This window comes from Malaclemys terrapin, chromosome 4 (genome assembly GCF_027887155.1).
Source record: "Malaclemys terrapin pileata isolate rMalTer1 chromosome 4, rMalTer1.hap1, whole genome shotgun sequence".
In the NCBI taxonomy this organism is placed as follows: domain Eukaryota; kingdom Metazoa; phylum Chordata; order Testudines; family Emydidae; genus Malaclemys; species Malaclemys terrapin.
Window position 1 is genome coordinate 70,887,631 of NC_071508.1, and position 17,212 is coordinate 70,904,842.

At 39.3% G+C, this 17,212-nt stretch overlaps 1 protein-coding gene across 7 annotated transcripts in view; it reads left to right on the top strand.

The window, feature by feature from the left end:
• Nucleotides 1-940: 940 nt before the first annotated feature.
• Nucleotides 941-17,212, top strand: part of ANO1 (anoctamin 1) — a 134,578-nt gene continuing 118,306 nt past the window's right edge. For 4 of the 7 annotated variants that reach the window (XM_054027994.1, XM_054027988.1, XM_054027991.1 and 1 more), the window contains exons 1-2: nucleotides 15,383-15,535; nucleotides 15,805-15,888. In XM_054027994.1, coding sequence (XP_053883969.1) covers nucleotides 15,831-15,888 — 58 coding nt within the window. In that variant the 5' untranslated portion in view covers nucleotides 15,383-15,535; nucleotides 15,805-15,830. Of the gene's footprint in view, nucleotides 1,028-13,781; nucleotides 13,989-15,382; nucleotides 15,536-15,804; nucleotides 15,889-17,212 lie in introns of those variants that run through there. The other 3 variants (XM_054027989.1, XM_054027990.1, XM_054027993.1) reach the window with 3 other exon arrangements.

Here is a 17,212-nt window from a genome sequence, read left to right on the forward strand (position 1 = left end):
CTTTTCCTTGAAAAATTATTATTTATCACACAAGCAAGGTTACTGCTGCAATGTATCGTGGATAACATTAATACCCTGGAAGTGTTTATAAATGTTTCGCACTGCAATGTGTTGGTCATTAGCATTACTGTAATAATAAGATGAATGTAAATGTTAAGCCCTGCTCAGTGACTTTCAATCCAGTACTTTAGGCCTCTGTCTTACCAGTGTACCTACACTGACTTCAGTAAAGTTACTCTTGATTTACACCAGTGCAGACAGAGGAGAATCAGTCTCCATGTAGTTTTCATTAAATGTTTTCTTACATAATTCCATTGCCTATTTAACAATAATACATTAAGCTCTTCTGTGGGTTTAGGGCCAATGTTGCAGGGTGTTGAACACCTTCAATTTCCTTAGACTTTCCCTTGCATTAGGTACCAGCACCCCTTGAGATCAGGCCCTGATACAAGTCAGGCAAAATGCACTCAGAATTACACTATGCTGTTATGTTCCAATGTGATCAGAGAAATGTCAGTGATTTTCCTGCTGGAGTGGGGAACAGCAGTTGAGTAAGTTTAGGATGAAAGAGTTGTTTTCCTCAACATAGAAAAAATTCCACAGTCAATGTCATTAAAGAAAAAAACAAAACACTTCTGAAGCAAAATTTGTTTTTATCATTTAATCATGTCACTGTGTCCTCACAAAATTTGCCCTAGCCATGGTAGGATGGCCTGTGAAACTTGTCCTGAAGATGAAACTCTCTAACCAGTGTTCGTATACGTCAATTGCGAATTAAGATTATAAACTTGTTGCTCAAGAAATTCAAGATATGTTCCATTAGAACACTGAACTCCACCTTTATTTATCAGCATGTTTTTATTTTTTCCCTGTTAACTTCCTGTTCATATAAATCAAGAGGTCCAATTTTCACTATAGGTTTCCTTTTATTTCTAACACACTCTAGCATCTGAAACTAGAATATGTGAAAAGGGGACTGCAACTGCACCTTCCACTGCAGAATGTACTTCCTTGCCACTGTTACCAAGTAAGGAATCCCTTTGATTATACTACTGTGCATTAAACTGACTGAAATAATTTATTTAATTTTATAATCTTGATTCTTTAGTATATTTTAGAATCAAGTTTATCTGAGGTTTGTTAGATTGCTTAACAATTCTGTAAAAATCAAATGTGCTCAGTAAGCATTACAAGTCTTTTTAAAATTAAAGCATTAGAGGTAACCAGCTATAGAGCACAATTCTCTGCAGATCCAATTTTGATTGATGTTAGTGGAAATTCTCTGTGCAAAACAAATGGAGAATCTGCAGCAGAGCTACACACTGCAGATAACACCGCTACAACAATGCTGCATACAACAGTATAGATGAGAAAGATACATTGTGGACTGGAGAGCTTTACCTTCAAACGTGCATTATTGGATATCAAAGTTTGTGTCCACAGTATGTACAGTATTAGAAGCTGCCTTTTATTAATGTGTTACGTGGCATGCTATGAATTCAGGCCATTATTTTTCAAAGGATAAAACAATAGTCTTAGTTGGAAAGTGAAAATAAAATAGAAAGTGAATTATGGTGTGTTGACCATCAGAATTTTTTTCAAACTTGTTGTTTAGCAGATGGCTTAATAATACAACTAGTCAAAATTCAGAATTTCCTTTCCAGGGGAAATTCTGACATTTTGAAATATGCTACAAATGGAAATCTTTGAAAATATTTAGTTTCAGGGCAATAAAACATTAACAGATTTTGATTTTATGTAAAATTAGAATTTATAATACAACATAAAATAAAACACATTTTAAAACAAAGTTGAAACATTCTGTTCTGATAAGTTTGAAGTGTTCCATTTTTGACCTCATTGAAACTTTTTCAATTTTTTTCTAGGTGAAATTTCATTGAGACACGTTATTGCAGAAAGTTTTGATTTTGACAAAAGAGCCTTTTCCAGTGGAAAACTTTTGACAAGCTGTAGATAGTAACTTAAGTATCATGTGTGGAATGTCTCGCTTCCTTAGAACAACATGTTCAAATCCCAACACAGTAGATTCATACTTCTGAGGTAGCTATATTATCATGCAATTTTCTTGCATGAGGCTCTTATGGATGAGAACCAGATGTTCTATGTGAACATGAAAGATGTAAGGGCACTGTTTGCAAAGTAGAGGCTCGCTCTGGTGTCCTTGATCCACCCCTCTCTGTTGTTCATTGTGTTGCATTCTGTTTGGATACCACCCAAAGCAGATGGTTGTCAGTGGTGTTGTATGTACATCTGCCTATAAAATGGCAAGGGATGAAAGTCCGTGAACAAATGTAAAATATCTGTAGCTGAAAAAGTTAGCATTATGGAAAGAAAGCGGTAGGAATCTAAGGTATTTTACAAGGGAGAAAAAACTAAAGATAAATGTAGAAACACTACAGCAAGTACTAATTGTAGACAAAGGATCAACAAAAACATAGGTATCAGTCCTGGGTTGAAGTAGAATAGGTTATGCCTTGCTTTTGCTATAATCCAAACTATCTGTCCCAGTTGTAAAGTCTAGTGAATAAACTTATTCCAGTTCGTAGGCCACGAAGCTGTGGGGAGGCACTTGGTTCATGGCCTGACCATTTTTTGGTTAGGCCAAACTCCAGTGGTGCTGTGACCCCAAGTGCTACTCACTCAAATTTGGAGAGGGTAGGGGCTAATGGACCAGGGGGTCAGTTGCTGGAGGTGGTTGTGGGATGCCTGAGAGGGCAAGAGAAGGGTGACGCAGGGGTGAAAATCTATGCCCCCCCATTAAATGGTGCACCACAGCCCTCACAGGTAGTAAGATGACTGCTATTGGCTCAAGTGGTGCAGGCTGAGGGTAGTTCTGGATAAATAGGGAATATTGTGCAATCACATAAGGAGGAAACATAAGCTTTCGCAAGTGCAAGAACCCAATCACAATAAAATAGCTGAATCATGATCATATTCAGAGTAGTGTGTGCATATATAGGCAGTGAAGGCCACTGATATTTTTGGAAGTGACAGGCCAATTTTTACTCCTCCTTCCTCCCTTAAGTACCAGCTTAACATTTCCAAACCAAATGCTTTCCCCCTTCCCATTTCCATCCCCACCAACAGTCTCATATTAAATAAGAGAAGGAGTGGAAGCTAACCTGCTTTGGATGTGTGACTTCTACCCTCTAGTGATTGGCCCACAGGGATGATAGGAAATTTGCTGCTACTGTCAGTGAGAGCAGAGCAGTCATTCTCAACCAGGGGTATGTGTACCCCTCTGGGTACGTGGAGATCTTCCAGCGGGTACATCAACTCATCTAGATATTTGCCTCATTTTACAACAAGCTACATAAAAAGCACTAGCAAAGTCAGTACAAACTAAAATTTCATACAGACAATGACTTGTTTATACTACTCTATATACACTGAAATGTAAGTACAATATTTATATTCCAATTGATTTATAGTTTATATGGCAAAAAATGAGAAAGAAAGCAATTTTTCAGTAGTAGTGTGCTGTGACACTTTTGTATTTTTGTCTGATTTTGTAAGCAAGTAGTTTTTAAGTGAGGTGAAACTTGGGGTACACAACAAATCAGACTCCTGAAAGGGGTACAGCAGTCTGGAAAGGTTAGGGCCACTGAGTTAGAGAACATCTCCTTTAGATCAAACGAGGCCTTTGTTTTCAGAGCTGCAAAAGTAGGGGTTTAGTTCCAGGTCTGCAGTAGCATTTGATTTTCCTAGTAATTGTGTCTGTTGTCATGAAAGTGTGGATTCCTTACAATAGGTAAATATTTCCTCGATGAGGAGGTCAACCTCAGAAAAGTTAACTGATTAATGGTCACACAGCACGTCATTGCCAGAGCTAGGAAAGATCTGATCTATTGACTGCCACACCTGTGCTTTAGTCACAAAATCATTCTAAGTTTGCATGATGTTTGCAAGCCTATTGAAGTGAAAGAATACATCGTATGCTTTCTTTAATGAGGGTTTATTTACAGTACCAGGAAAGTTTTCTCATCCTTAAACTCTACTGGTAATTCTATATAAAACAAGTCCATGACTAGCAAGTAATAGTTTAAAACAGGCAAGCTTAAGTTGTATGAACACAGGGAAAAAAGTTTTGTGCAATTCAGTACATGGTGAAATTAGCATAGTTTTCTCAAAGGAAGTAGTTAAAACCCTTGCTTGGAACATTTATAGGTAGACTGAATAAGGCATTAATATTAATATTACCTAGGTTTATTACAGTAGTGAATAATAAATGACTTGTTGTTCATCTTCATATCTGAATCAGTTCTCTGAAACATATCTGAATCAGTTCTCAGTTAGAAGAATCTGCTTTAAAACCTGTAACTCGTCTAAAAAGGGTTTATTCCTTTGAAAAATAGCTCAATTTCTGTTTGTATGGGCTAGGCAGACAGAGGGGTTAGATCAAGGGTCGGCAACCTTTCAGAAGTGGTGTACCGAGTCCTCATTTATTCACTCTAATTTAAGGTTTTGCGTGCCGGTAATACTTTTAACGTTTTTAGAAGGTCTCCTTCTATAAGTCTTTAATATATAATTAAACTATTGTTGTATGTAAAATAAAAAATGAGGTTTTTAAAAAGCTTCATTTAAAATTAAATTACAATGCAGAGCCCCCTGGATCAGTGGACAGGACCCGGGCAGTGAGAGTGCCACTGAAAATCGGCTCACGCGCTGCCTTCGTTACGCGTGCCATAGGTGCCTACCCCTGGGTTAGATAATTATGTTGAGAATTACAAGGGCATATGAAACCCAGCAAGGAAGAGAGAGCACCCAAGAAAGCTGGAAATAGTTAAGGACAACATTTCTAATGGTAGAAGTCAATGAGGAAAGGTTTTTTTAAAAAAATCTAAACGTTAGAAACAAAAGCATTCTGTCAAAGCCATTCCCAAAATCCTAAAATTCCAAAGATTGCTCCCCCGCCCCTCATTCATTACACTCAAATGTTATGTTGGCTCATTGAGTATGAGTAACTTTTTATGAGCAAGAGTGGAAATAGCAAATAACTGGTAAGTGATCCTTCACATGTGACCTCATAACATGACACAGGATTGTGCTGTAGGATTGTGAGAATTAGGAAAGCAAGGCATACACTGAGCATTCAGGGCTTTAATTATCATTTTTCAGTTATATATCCTAGTACATTGCAAGGAAATGCTACTTCATAACTCAGGATGACAGGTACAACTCTTGGACCATCCCACGGTAGGAGAAAAATTTTAGGAGCCTGTGGCACATCACTCAATGAATAGTTCCATACAGAACAGCACTGGTTTCAAGCTGAGTCTTATTTATTGGGGCGGGGGGGTGAGGGGGAGGTTTATATGTACTCAATAAAATTCACCCCGTGAAGAGGGACAATCCAAGGCCTAGTTACCTCTTATGTCCCACTGCTGGCCTGTTTTTGGAATTTTAATGGTGCATAGACCTCATGCTGACTCTCAGCCCTGAGATGAATTTCACTGTGGGTATGTGCATATGTAAAGAGATGGCCTTGAATCCAAACCCCAGATTCAAGTTCCAAGTTGACAAATCAAACCTCCATTTAAAATGGGAAAGTTCAAACCTGAATCTACATCTCAAGCTCCCAAGTTTGAGTGTTTGGAATTGCCTATGAAAGGAATACAAAATTCAGATCTGGAGCTGACATTTGGACTGACTTAACACATAATCCTCCAAATTCCACTGCAGTTTTCATTAAAAAAAAAAAAAGGCACATGCATGTGTTCTCACTCATTCATCCCTGGCATTCAACAATTTCTACTGAGATGTTAAAATAACTTCCCTATATTGTAAAAGAAACTGGATTTTACCCTCTGTAATATGAAATAATTCAAATTCCACCTAGCAAAAGAAACAGCATATGAGGCACATGACATAAATTAAAACAAAAATCCTTGTTAAGTAAATGAATAAGAGCATATTACATTGCCACCCTTTGTTCTCAAAATCATTTTCACTTTAAAAAGTGTGAAGATTTGCAGCAGGTTGCTCTAATGTAACATGCGTGAGAAAAAATTAATCATTCATCCTACTCCACTAGCTTGCTGGTGCCCTCTTGTGTTTAAAAGGACTGGATAAATTTTGCTTGGTGCTTTTTTAATCCTTTTAAGAAGTAAACTTCATACATGTAAACAGACCTAGGAGAGGGGAAAAAACATGGCATTCAGGTCCCAGAACTAATACAAATGTATTTGGGAATTCTCCTCTGAGTCAGCAGCAGAATTGTCAAGCGCACATTTGATTGGGACTGGGGTTAATGGCAGAAAATTACACCCATCATCTGTTGCAACTGAGGTGTCAGTGTATTATCCACATTGATTTAGAAGTGTATGATGACATGTCAGCAGCATATCTACCAAAAGAGAAATACTAGACTGTGGCACAGCAATTGGAATAGTGAGGTGCAGATACAGGTTGGATGGATGGCATATGCAGGTATAGTACAAAGATCCAGCAAGTTCTAAAGGATGCCAAAATGCATTGTGTTTCAAAAGGGGACATTAAGACAAATTTTGAAAGGGACCTCAAACTAGCCACCATATGTTCATAAGTTTGCTTGTGCAAGTACAGTAGTTTGTGTATGCGTTTTTTGAACACTCTCATCTGTGGAAACACATGATGGTATATACACTGTTATCTGAAGCCCCTTAAATTGAATTTTCATCTATGGTTATTAGGACTTTCCTGTATATACATCTGACTGCTTCCCTGAAAGCAGCACACATTCTGGGAGAGGATTCCTTAGTCCAGACTCTTGACTGAGAATCCCAAGCAGGATAAGATCCAAATGACCTATCTTCAGCTACCTTTCTTTAGAGGTAGAAGATTGTTTGTTTGTTTGTTTGTTTGTTCTCTCTGGGACAGTCTTCATGAAATTTCCAATCAACAGTTTAAGTCTGAAATGATCAATTTATTAAGGGTATAAAGAGAAGATGAGATTAAAACAAAATGGCCTGCTTGACACTTCTAGACTGAAATGTGACAAATTAATCTAGACAGGTTCACCTTAAATTTAAATTATTCTTATTCATTTTTAACACACTACTGCTTGTGTTGAAGCCCACTGTGTTGCAGATGCTGCACCTGGTGTATTTTATGGGTATATTAATTTTAATAATGCAATGGGCTATGTGCAGCATACTTTACACCATTGCTGATTGCACATACACAACCACCATGTGAGCAAACACACACTCTGCCCTTGCACTTTATAATAATCAGGAAACAATCATAGCAGCCTTATTTTATTTATTTAGATGTATACAAAGCATAACATGAATGTGCTCATCAAATACTCTGGGCACCTTTGATTATTTTTTTAAAAAATATACTAATATAAACAGACCTGTCAATTCCCCAACAACTCAATACATAGTGACAACAGAAATGACCAAAATTGACTGAACACGCGATCTTCAACTGCCTACACTCCTCCAAACCCAACACTCATATCCTTATGTGATATTTAGTCCTGCTTGGATCTATGTATTCTTCCCTGGCTAAATTATTCCATGTAGAAACACTTTTTCTTGGGGCACATACGACAGAGGTATGTAGGTAGGAGGACTGAAGAAGACAACACATCTTTTCCTTTAACTATGAGCACCATCCTTGCATCTGATTTCTGCATAGTTTATTCCCCCTTTTTTTTTTCCAAGTAAACTTTCAGGGGCCATGCTTGAATTTGGGCCCCACTAGTTTTTAACACAAGCGCTCTAGAGATGAATTATTGCTATCAGCACACATAAGACAACTGACTTAAGACAAACAAACCAGAAATATTGACAACAGTAGAATACAGTTAAGTATGAAACATAAGACTACACAAGGCAAACTCTGTAGTAGTCCTTCTGCATAAGAAACTTTTAAGGTTTCAAAATACTAATTATGGTTGACTATAAATGGGTCTTGTAATACTTGCATCTTAAATACCAGGGGAAATAATTATTGTATTAGACCCTATGGCACGAGTGGATGAATATAAAACATGTGATTGTTTCCTGAGACATTGTGTAACCATAGTACATTTGGTAACATCACCCAGATAGTTTTGCAACATAGTGTATCTTTTATACATTTTGTAATGACCCGATTCTGATACCTTCACTCACATTGAGTAGCACTTTAGTCCATGAGTAGCCCTGTTGGTTTCAGAGGGACCATATGAATAATAAAATTGATGAAATCTGGCCCTAAATTATTTGCTGTCTCTGCATCAAATGTGCCATTAAATAATTGACACACTGGTAGGTAGGTGTCCTAGTGATTTATTCCATGATATGTAATAAAGATCTGTCAACGTTTAGCTGTCTGTTTCTGGTATTTGTCTACCTTAAACCGTTATAGCCAGCGGCAAAACGTCTCTGATTTCAATATAAACCAGAGAGGAAGTATAATTATAGATTAAGGCCAGAAGGAGCTATTGTGATCAAATGATAAATGTGCATACAGGAGTAACTGCTGCTCTTATGCTGTTCAGATAATTTTGATTATATGTATGCCACTGTCTTCAAATATCCATTTAACCAAATTGCTAAAGAGATGTACTAGAAGGAGCACCGAGCAGGTTTCAAAATACCTGGAGTGGATAAAAGGCTTAACCTCTTTTCTCCGCTTTTTTCCTTTCCTTTCCTTGTCAATTGTACAGTGATCTTAGTTTGGAAAGGCAACATCACAGTGTGGAACGGGTCGCTGAATTCAACACGCATCTCTGGAGAAGAGTATATTATAAATAAATAAATAAATGCCAAAGCATATAGACAAATACTTGACTCTTTTCTCCATGTAATCTAAAGGGGTCTGAAGGAACTTTAGCTGTAACAAGAACCATGAAGGATCTTGCTTTTTAGTCTAGTGGGAACACTGTCTGCTTTTCTAACTGGCACCTCAGAGTCAGAAAGACAAGATTTAGAATGCAGCAGTGGCTGGCATAAGTAGAGCTTGCCATTCAGAACCTATATTTGGGGTTAGATTGTGACTTGAACTACATACCCATGCAAGGGAGTAAGAAGAGTCATAACTCCCCTTATGGTCTCTTACATAGACCTTAGGTCCAAGCATGCAGGAATAAGTGGCTGTCAGTGGCTGGGGTAGGGAGGGGAGGGAAATGACAAGTGGCTTGGTTCCATCCCTCCCCCCACTTGCCAGTGCAGCTGGGCTGGCATGGGGTTTGCTATAATTTCCTTCCCTCAAGAGCAAGGAAGGAGCAAGAGGAATTGTGACTCAGAGGTGTGTCTGAGTCAGTGTCTCTCTGGCTACTCCCATGGCAATGCAGCTTATACACAACTTCTTGCAGTTAGTCAAAATCTAGCCTTCAAAGTCCTCCCTGGACCCAGAGATGGCATTACACCCCACAGTATCCTCCTCCTCCGTGGGAAAAGCATGGAGTTCCTTTAACTTCCTCAAAATGTCTCTTGAAAACTTTTACCAGTACTAATGCTAAAACTTGTACTAGTTACTGTTAGCCACTGAGGAGACCCCAAATATTGGCAGCTGTAAAGTGAGCAAAGTAACCACAAGTAATACAAGGGAGAATGGGGTGTCAAATGTGTTTTGTGTGTAAGCAAATGCTATAAAATTTAGGCCCAGATTCTGCAAGCACTTATGATCATGCTCAACTTTCAGTATGTGAGAAGTGTCAGTGGAGGGACTAGTGCTTGAAGTTAAGCATGTGCATAAGTGTTTGCAGGATCAGGGCCACAGTGAACATTGTACACTATTCATGGTTACTTCATGTAGAGCTAAGAAGGGAAGATCCCAAGGTAGGAAATATGGGGATCCCTTTTTATTTTAAAGTAAAAGAGTTTGTGTCTGAAACCTTTATCTCTCCTGCTGCTCTGCTAACAGGTTTTATTTTCTTCATTCTTCTGTCATTGTCAGTACAATAAAATCTGTTTCCTAAATGACTTTTAAAATGTATAGTGATCCAATTTCCACCTGTTTCATTGCCGATAACCCCGGCACAAGTGTTTATTGACAAAGCAATAAATTAGTTTGGGTAGCAAATGCCCAGTTTGACATCTTTACCCAGTCCTATGCCCTAAAAATGCATCCCATTTTTTAGGGCATATATTACTGTATGCAATGAGTTAATTTGACATAATGCACATTTCTGTTTATAAATTGAAATCTAAATACCTGTCTCACCCTTTCCCAAATTCAGCAAAGCACTTAAGTCCTTCTAGCACTTCAGCACAGCACTTACACACCTTTAACTGGTATGTGATTTTTCATTTGAAGGGGAAAGAAGTAGTCAGCCAGTGCTCGTTATGCCTATACAAGAGGGTCCTGACCCTGCATACACTAGCGTATATGCTTTACCTTTACTAACTTGGCTAGTCTTATTGAAATCACATACTGGTGAGGTGGTGTTATTACATTTTGGGCCATATCCTATTGTTCATTTTTTTTTTTAATGCAAAACTCCAGCTGACCTCATTAAGAATTTCTCAGCGGGAATGATAGGATATAAATAGCAGGATATCAAGTGCTTTGAGATCTGTGGATGAAGAGTGCTCTATGAAAGCTAGGTATTGGGTATTATATGGTCCAATTGTATTCCTTGTATGTGCCCTACCTGTTGACATTTTGTAACTGACAGTTCGGGGTTGGAGGTTATGGTTTACAGTGCCACCATTGAAGAAAATACACTGGATATGGGATTGTTCTTGTAAACACAGTCAGTATTTTGTTTCATGATCATGTGATTATCTTCAAAGAGTTTCACTTTATTGCCAAAGCTGTTCTCTTGGATGACCGTTATTAAAATTCTACTACCAAATCCAAGAGAGAATGAGAGTGATTTCCCTGCTCCCCATAGAGTTCACCTCTAAGCCATCCACAGGGTTCATAAAAATAATTAATTAAATCATTCCAGGGCAACTGCAAGGCAATTGGGAAAAACCCTGAAGCCCCATAAAATGTCTGTTTTCTGTGTTTCAAAGTATTTGAGGGGAGCCCTGCTATACGATCCAGGTATTCAGTATATTTTTCAGGAGCACAGTATAAACATTGCATGCAAGTACATGTAATATAAGCTTGATTGCCAAGTGGTGCTGTCTTCTTCTCTGCTTGTGAGAAAGCATTTTTGCTCAAATAGGTAGACAAATGAATACATACACTGGTCCGTTCCATTTCCTCCTTGCAAGTACACACTCCAGTAGTATATTGGGGATTATCACAGACGGAGGAGGGATACTGTTGTTAGAGCTCCTGGTTAAAACACTGACAGAACTTCACTGACGTTTACTGAAAGTTCAGTTGACAGCTATCACAGAGCCTAGCCCTTTAAGGGGAGTCAGCCTACCTGCCACAGGCTTCTGTAAGAGAGAATGAGCCAACTCAGGTACACCTGAAAGGAATTAAATCTGTAGGTTTGGCAGCTAATGAGCCTGATAAAGGGTTACCAGCATGCAGCTGGGATAAATTACAGAGACTGTAAGCTGGACAGGCACTCCCAAGAGACCTCACCAGAGCAAGGGCTCTGGAAAGTGTGCTCTAAAGGACAGGTAACTCCCAAGCAATGGCTGACAAGCCCAACCTATCAGGAATGACATGCTGTACCAGAAAAGAGCTGCAGCTGTCAGATCTGTGTAGACCTCTACCTCTGGGGAAGGGCTAGGTAGTGGCAAGATGTCTGACTCCAGGAAAGGGGTCTGGGCAGAGAGAGCCCTGCTGGAGTGAAGAGATGGACCTAGGTGGAAATAATCTGTCTCAGGCTATCTATCTTCCAACTGTGATGCTGGGAGGAAGGCTTGCTTGTATTTTCATTGGATCTTTTATTAATCAACTAGACCTCCACCCCCCTCAGGAAGGCTGCATTGTTCCCTACATAAAGCCTTAGTGATCTTCTGGATGACATTGTGGGATAGGGAGGCAGGGAGCACCTACAAGGCCACACTTAGCACCCCTTCCTGGCCATAGAGCCAGGACACCCTGTGACAACAGCTCTATTCTCCAATGTACATATGTTAACGTTGTACAGGTGCACATTCTATTTGAGTGTATGGTACCTTTTTTGAGGGGAAGATTTTGCTTGCTATACTTACATAAGTAGTCTGATGTAAAAGGGATAAATAAAATAAGCAAGATTTTTAGTCTTGTTTCTTCCATGAACCAGTTCACCTTAGAATTATAGACTTCAAGGCAAGAAGTGACCTTTAGTCTGAGCTCCATGCTTTGGTATTGGCTCTTTCTCCGTTCACAGGATGTTAGCGTGCTATCCAAATCACATATCTACTAGCACTGCCTGTTAAATGGTGGTTTTTTTTTTTTTTTTTTTTTTGCTTTTATCTGATTATTTTATATCCATGAATGCACCAACATTTCTTATGAAAGCTACCTGGTACTTTGACATTAGGATAGTAAAGAAGTCCATGGTCCTACACTCACCAATGTGGTGAAAAGTACTATTGCACTGTATATTTTGATGATTGTATGAATGCAAATGATCATAAGTGGAAGCAACATATCCTGTAGACTGATGGAGACAGGACTGCTTCTTTGAATTCAAGACTTTGTCCTCAAATTTGATCCTTTATAAGAGTATATGGCACATACTGTATTTTAAATTTTCAAGACCCTTAATGAAGGCTTGATCAGTCATTAATATTTAGTATTGTCCCCATTCATCCAGAAGTCTGGTTCAACATATAAAACCCCTAAAATAATTACACTGGTTGGCTGGCACAGAAACTTGATGTTTGAAATCTTACTTGTCAGACCAACGTTCTCTAAGGCAGTTACAAAACAATGTCATCATGAGAAGGGCTGCCTTTGAATGGGCTGTAGTCCCCTTCAAGTCATCTGCAAAGAATAGCCTTTATCAAACAACCAAGGCATGAATGGCTACTTTGTTGCAATGTATTGTGTGTATGTTTAGGAAAGGTCCTGATCCCCAGAATCTTCACATCAGGGTTCTTACCATCTGTGAGGTATCCCACCTTCTTAAAATCCAACTAGCTAAGCCATTTGCTTACGACTGATGGCTTAACGTTGGTCAGCCCCAGCTAGATAAATGAGTGATTTCACACCCACCAATCATGAAAATATCACTTCTGCTCTTTTAACTGGATGCCTATACAGCTGTACTTTGTGTATGGGAGCGTTCATCAAAAATGATGAGTTAAATCCCAGGTTGCTGAGTGTTACTCTATGCAATAAAGCCTGGAAATGAGGTCTAAGTGTGACAAAATATCGTAATCTAGCACAGAGTAGCACCTAAATAGTCAAGACTACTAATCTATAAGGCTTTATTTAGTAAGAGTACTGGAATTTGGACCCCTTTGCATGTGAAGATTTCCACAGTTTCTACTTTACAAAACCTATTGGGGGGGGGGACTTGACTTTTTTATATTTTAAACTTTGTGAAATATATATTTTGATCTTGTGCAGATACTGGGTTCTGTTGTGACGCTCCAGCAGGAATGAATGAAATTTAGCCAAAGGAAAAGAGAACTCTCTTTGATATGGGCATGATCCTCTAGCAGTTTATATTCACATGAGTAAGTGTAGCAAGATTAGGCTCAAATATATCACAGATCTACAACACAACATACTGTACTGCTACTCTAATAATAAAGGAAATACTGTACATTTTAAAATTTCCTAAATTCATATTTGCATAAAAATAAAAATTAAGAGAGTAAATAATAGGTTTTAAAAATAGCCTGAAAGCACACTGACTCATTTTCAAAGCCTCTTGGGATTACATTCTGTCAAGAAATTATCTAAGTTCTAAAATTCCCTTGATTATACATTTACCCAACTGTGTCTTTCCACTCCATCACGTCCTATTTCAAACTTATTCTGAGAAAGATTGTTCTCTTTGTTTTAGCACTGCAGTGACCATAAAAGCCTAACCAGTTAAACCACCAAGGAAACCCGAGAGAGTGAAATTAGGAGTTTGACAACTGAAGCACCCCTTCAGTGAGAGAGAAAAGGAATCAGCTGTGGCCTAGTGCTATGCCTAGACGGTAAGAGTTTGAGTTCTAATACCATCTCTAGCCCCCATTACTAAAAACCCAAAATGTGCTAAAGGATTTGTTTTCTTTAATGAAAGCTCATGGACAGGTTCAGCATCCATGAAGTCTGGGAAGTTAAAGAAATAGTTAAACAATGATACACAAAAGAAGATTAGGACATTGAAAATCCTCCAAAAGCAGACAGGTCAGATATTACACAGAGAAGAAAGAAATCAATATCTTTAATAATTACCCTGTTAAGTGGCATTTGGCTTTGAAGATGTCAATGAACCACCAAAGACTTTATAGTGATAATAGCATCTTAATTATCTTTTACTCTGATTACTATCAGCAGTCAAGACACACTAATTTTCTCAGCACCCTGAATGCTGAGGGGGATGTCCAAGAACTCGCCCCAACCCCGTTAAAAGTTCTTCTGAGGCTGCAGTGTGTGGTTTCCAAAAGTTGTCTGTGCTTCTGCAGCCTGCTAGAGAAAAAAAATGTTAGTGACCTTTGAGAGGAATTCTCCCTGCACATGTCAGCTGCTGCCATCATTCAGGCGGGTTACTCAAACGCCCAAGGTCAGTTCACTTGCTGCAAACCCACTTTGTTTAAAGTAGATCTGGGTTGGTATTTATTATATTTATCTATGGGTGTCATTGGCAGGGTTTTATGGATACATAAGAAGGCGCCTTTCTTGCTGTTTTGCAGGCTGTGGTTCAGCACTCCCTCCTTCTCCCTCTTCTCTTGCCTGCAGCAAAACAGGAGGAGGGAGCCTGAAATCTCGTTTGGCCTCAAAGCCTCCATCCTAACAGCTCTCCATTTTCTAGGCACCCCCAATTTCACCCCTCCCCGCAACTTCAGAGTCTGACCAGAGCCTGGGATTACCACACCCGCCCTTTCAGCAGTAATGCGTCTCCTCCTGTAAAGGGAACGTTCCGCTCCCCACAATCCCTGTACAAAACACCCAGCTACAGGTGCTCGGATCTAAAACGCCTGTCAACCAACGGTGAAACTAGAGAGAGATCATATTCCATCCGACTTGCGCCTCAGGGCAGAGCCACAGAACGGGATAACTAGTTAGTCCAGCAGACACACGCAAGCAAGCAAAGCAAACCACAGGCGCGGTGGGGACCCTAGGTGATGCGGGGAGCCCGAAGCTGGTCTCTGCGGTACCGGGAGCGGGAAGTGCCCCCAACTCTTCCTCGGGCGGTTCCTGCTGCTGCTTAGGGTCAGCGTGTGCGTGGGTGAGCCCCAGATCCGGCAGAGGTTTGGAAAGAGACGCTCCCATCCTCCTGCTCCCGGCTGGATTTTCGTGCATAGTTCTGCACCCATCCGAGTCACGTGGGGGGCTGGGTTCCCACTGGCGTATGCCTCCAGCAGCAGCAGTTAGTGTGAGCCGGGCTCAGAGCAGAGCGCTGCTATTTAAAGTCAGTGCCTCGCTCTTCACCAGGGGGGCTCCTCAAGCAGCGGCTGCAGCAGCGATCAATTTAAAACCCTTGTGCATGGCAGAGGCTGTATCTGTGACTTTCTGCAAGAGGAGCAGGGTCAGCTCTTAGGTGCGTTTTAAGCTGCTCTGTTTTCCAGGGTATCAAGTTGGGAATTTTCTCCGTTTCTTTTTTCTTTCTTAAATTTGGCTGCCTTCAATTCCAGGGACCCTGCTCTTATTATTAGTGGTGGTAGTAGGATTGCTTGCAAATATGTTGTGTGGCAACCTGCAGTAGCTGATTGGCTTCTTGTGCCCATTGAATGAAAGCCCTAAAAATTTAAAAAGCAAAGAGGAAGGATCCCTTCAATTTCAAATATTCTTTTTGGTACTAATTTGCAGCTGAGCTTTCCAGGCTTGGATAAGAAATGGATAAGGATGAGATTGACCTTCAGAGAATCCCCCCAGAGGCACCTTGGGGGCCACGTAAGTGTTTATAGCAATGTGGGGAAATTCAAAAGGTCTTAAAGTTTGGATCTTGGGGATGTTATTGGAGGGAAAATCATTCTACTCTAGTTTGGTAATTCTAAAGGAAAACCAGATTATCCAAATGTTGTTTCCCCATCAGAAGTGCCATATTAAGAAACTTATTAGCAATTTTTATTTAATACTTTAAAATTCCAGGAGCAATATCCTACTTAGCAAAGTACTGGCAAAATAAAATCTTTATTTTCTTCTGAAACATAAAACATGATCAGTCATAGCTGCCCAAATATAGCAATTAAAAGCTCATTTTTTTTACAAAGCTAATCTACCCATGAAACACTGAAAAATGTAGTATATGGTAATGATATATTAACAAATACTATTTCAATTAATTCACATAAAACCGAAGACAAACAAAGATGGATTTAAACTGAAATGTCTTTGTGTGTGCAAATGAGGTGTGCAGCTGATCAGTAATACCCTTGTTAAATAAGGTAAATTGTGTATCCCACTATCATTAAATAACGAGTGCAAACAGACATCTATTGATTGGAGAGTGAAAGTACATTCCTTGGCTGAGAACTTACTTAATGTTTAGAACCAAAGAACAGATACCTTCAATGATATGGGGCACAGGGAGAGAATTTCCTTGGCTTCCCCCTAGAAATAAATCATTGCCATGTGTATCTGTGTATGTGTCTATATGCACACATCATAAATCTTCACTTACTTCAACAATTGGAAAAGAAATGACACTATCAATGTTTATTGAATGAAATTTTCTCCTAGTTTAGAGGCTGTTAAACTCAGAACTGAGCTGCTAAGCAGGAACATACCGTAACACTTGATTATCCAGCTGAATTGTATACAAACGAAGTAAATTTAGAATGGCAACGTTTATAAATTCCATGCTTTACAATCAAAATTCCAAATCTAACTGTGTGCTGCTAAGAATAGCACGGGGAGCCCTTTCTTTACTCCCTTTTTTTGGATTCCCACGAAGACTGTTATCCTAAAGTCTGCCTATTAAACAGCCAAATATTTAACTGGAGTTCAGCCCATTTCTAAAAGTAACACTGTATGCTCATCAAATCTCAGACCAGCCAGAGTGTCTCAGGATAAAAAAAATAAAAATAAATAAAACACTTGTGGAAATCAACCTGACAGAAAACAGCTGGGTTTTATATCAAAATATTGCTCTTCTGCTGTCCATTAATTGCCCCCATGTTAACATATTCATAGTAGAAGAAGAGGTGTAACTTCTTCATTTCAAAGATGAACATGAAGGAGCACTCTGTAATGAAAAACAGGGGAAGCCAATGTT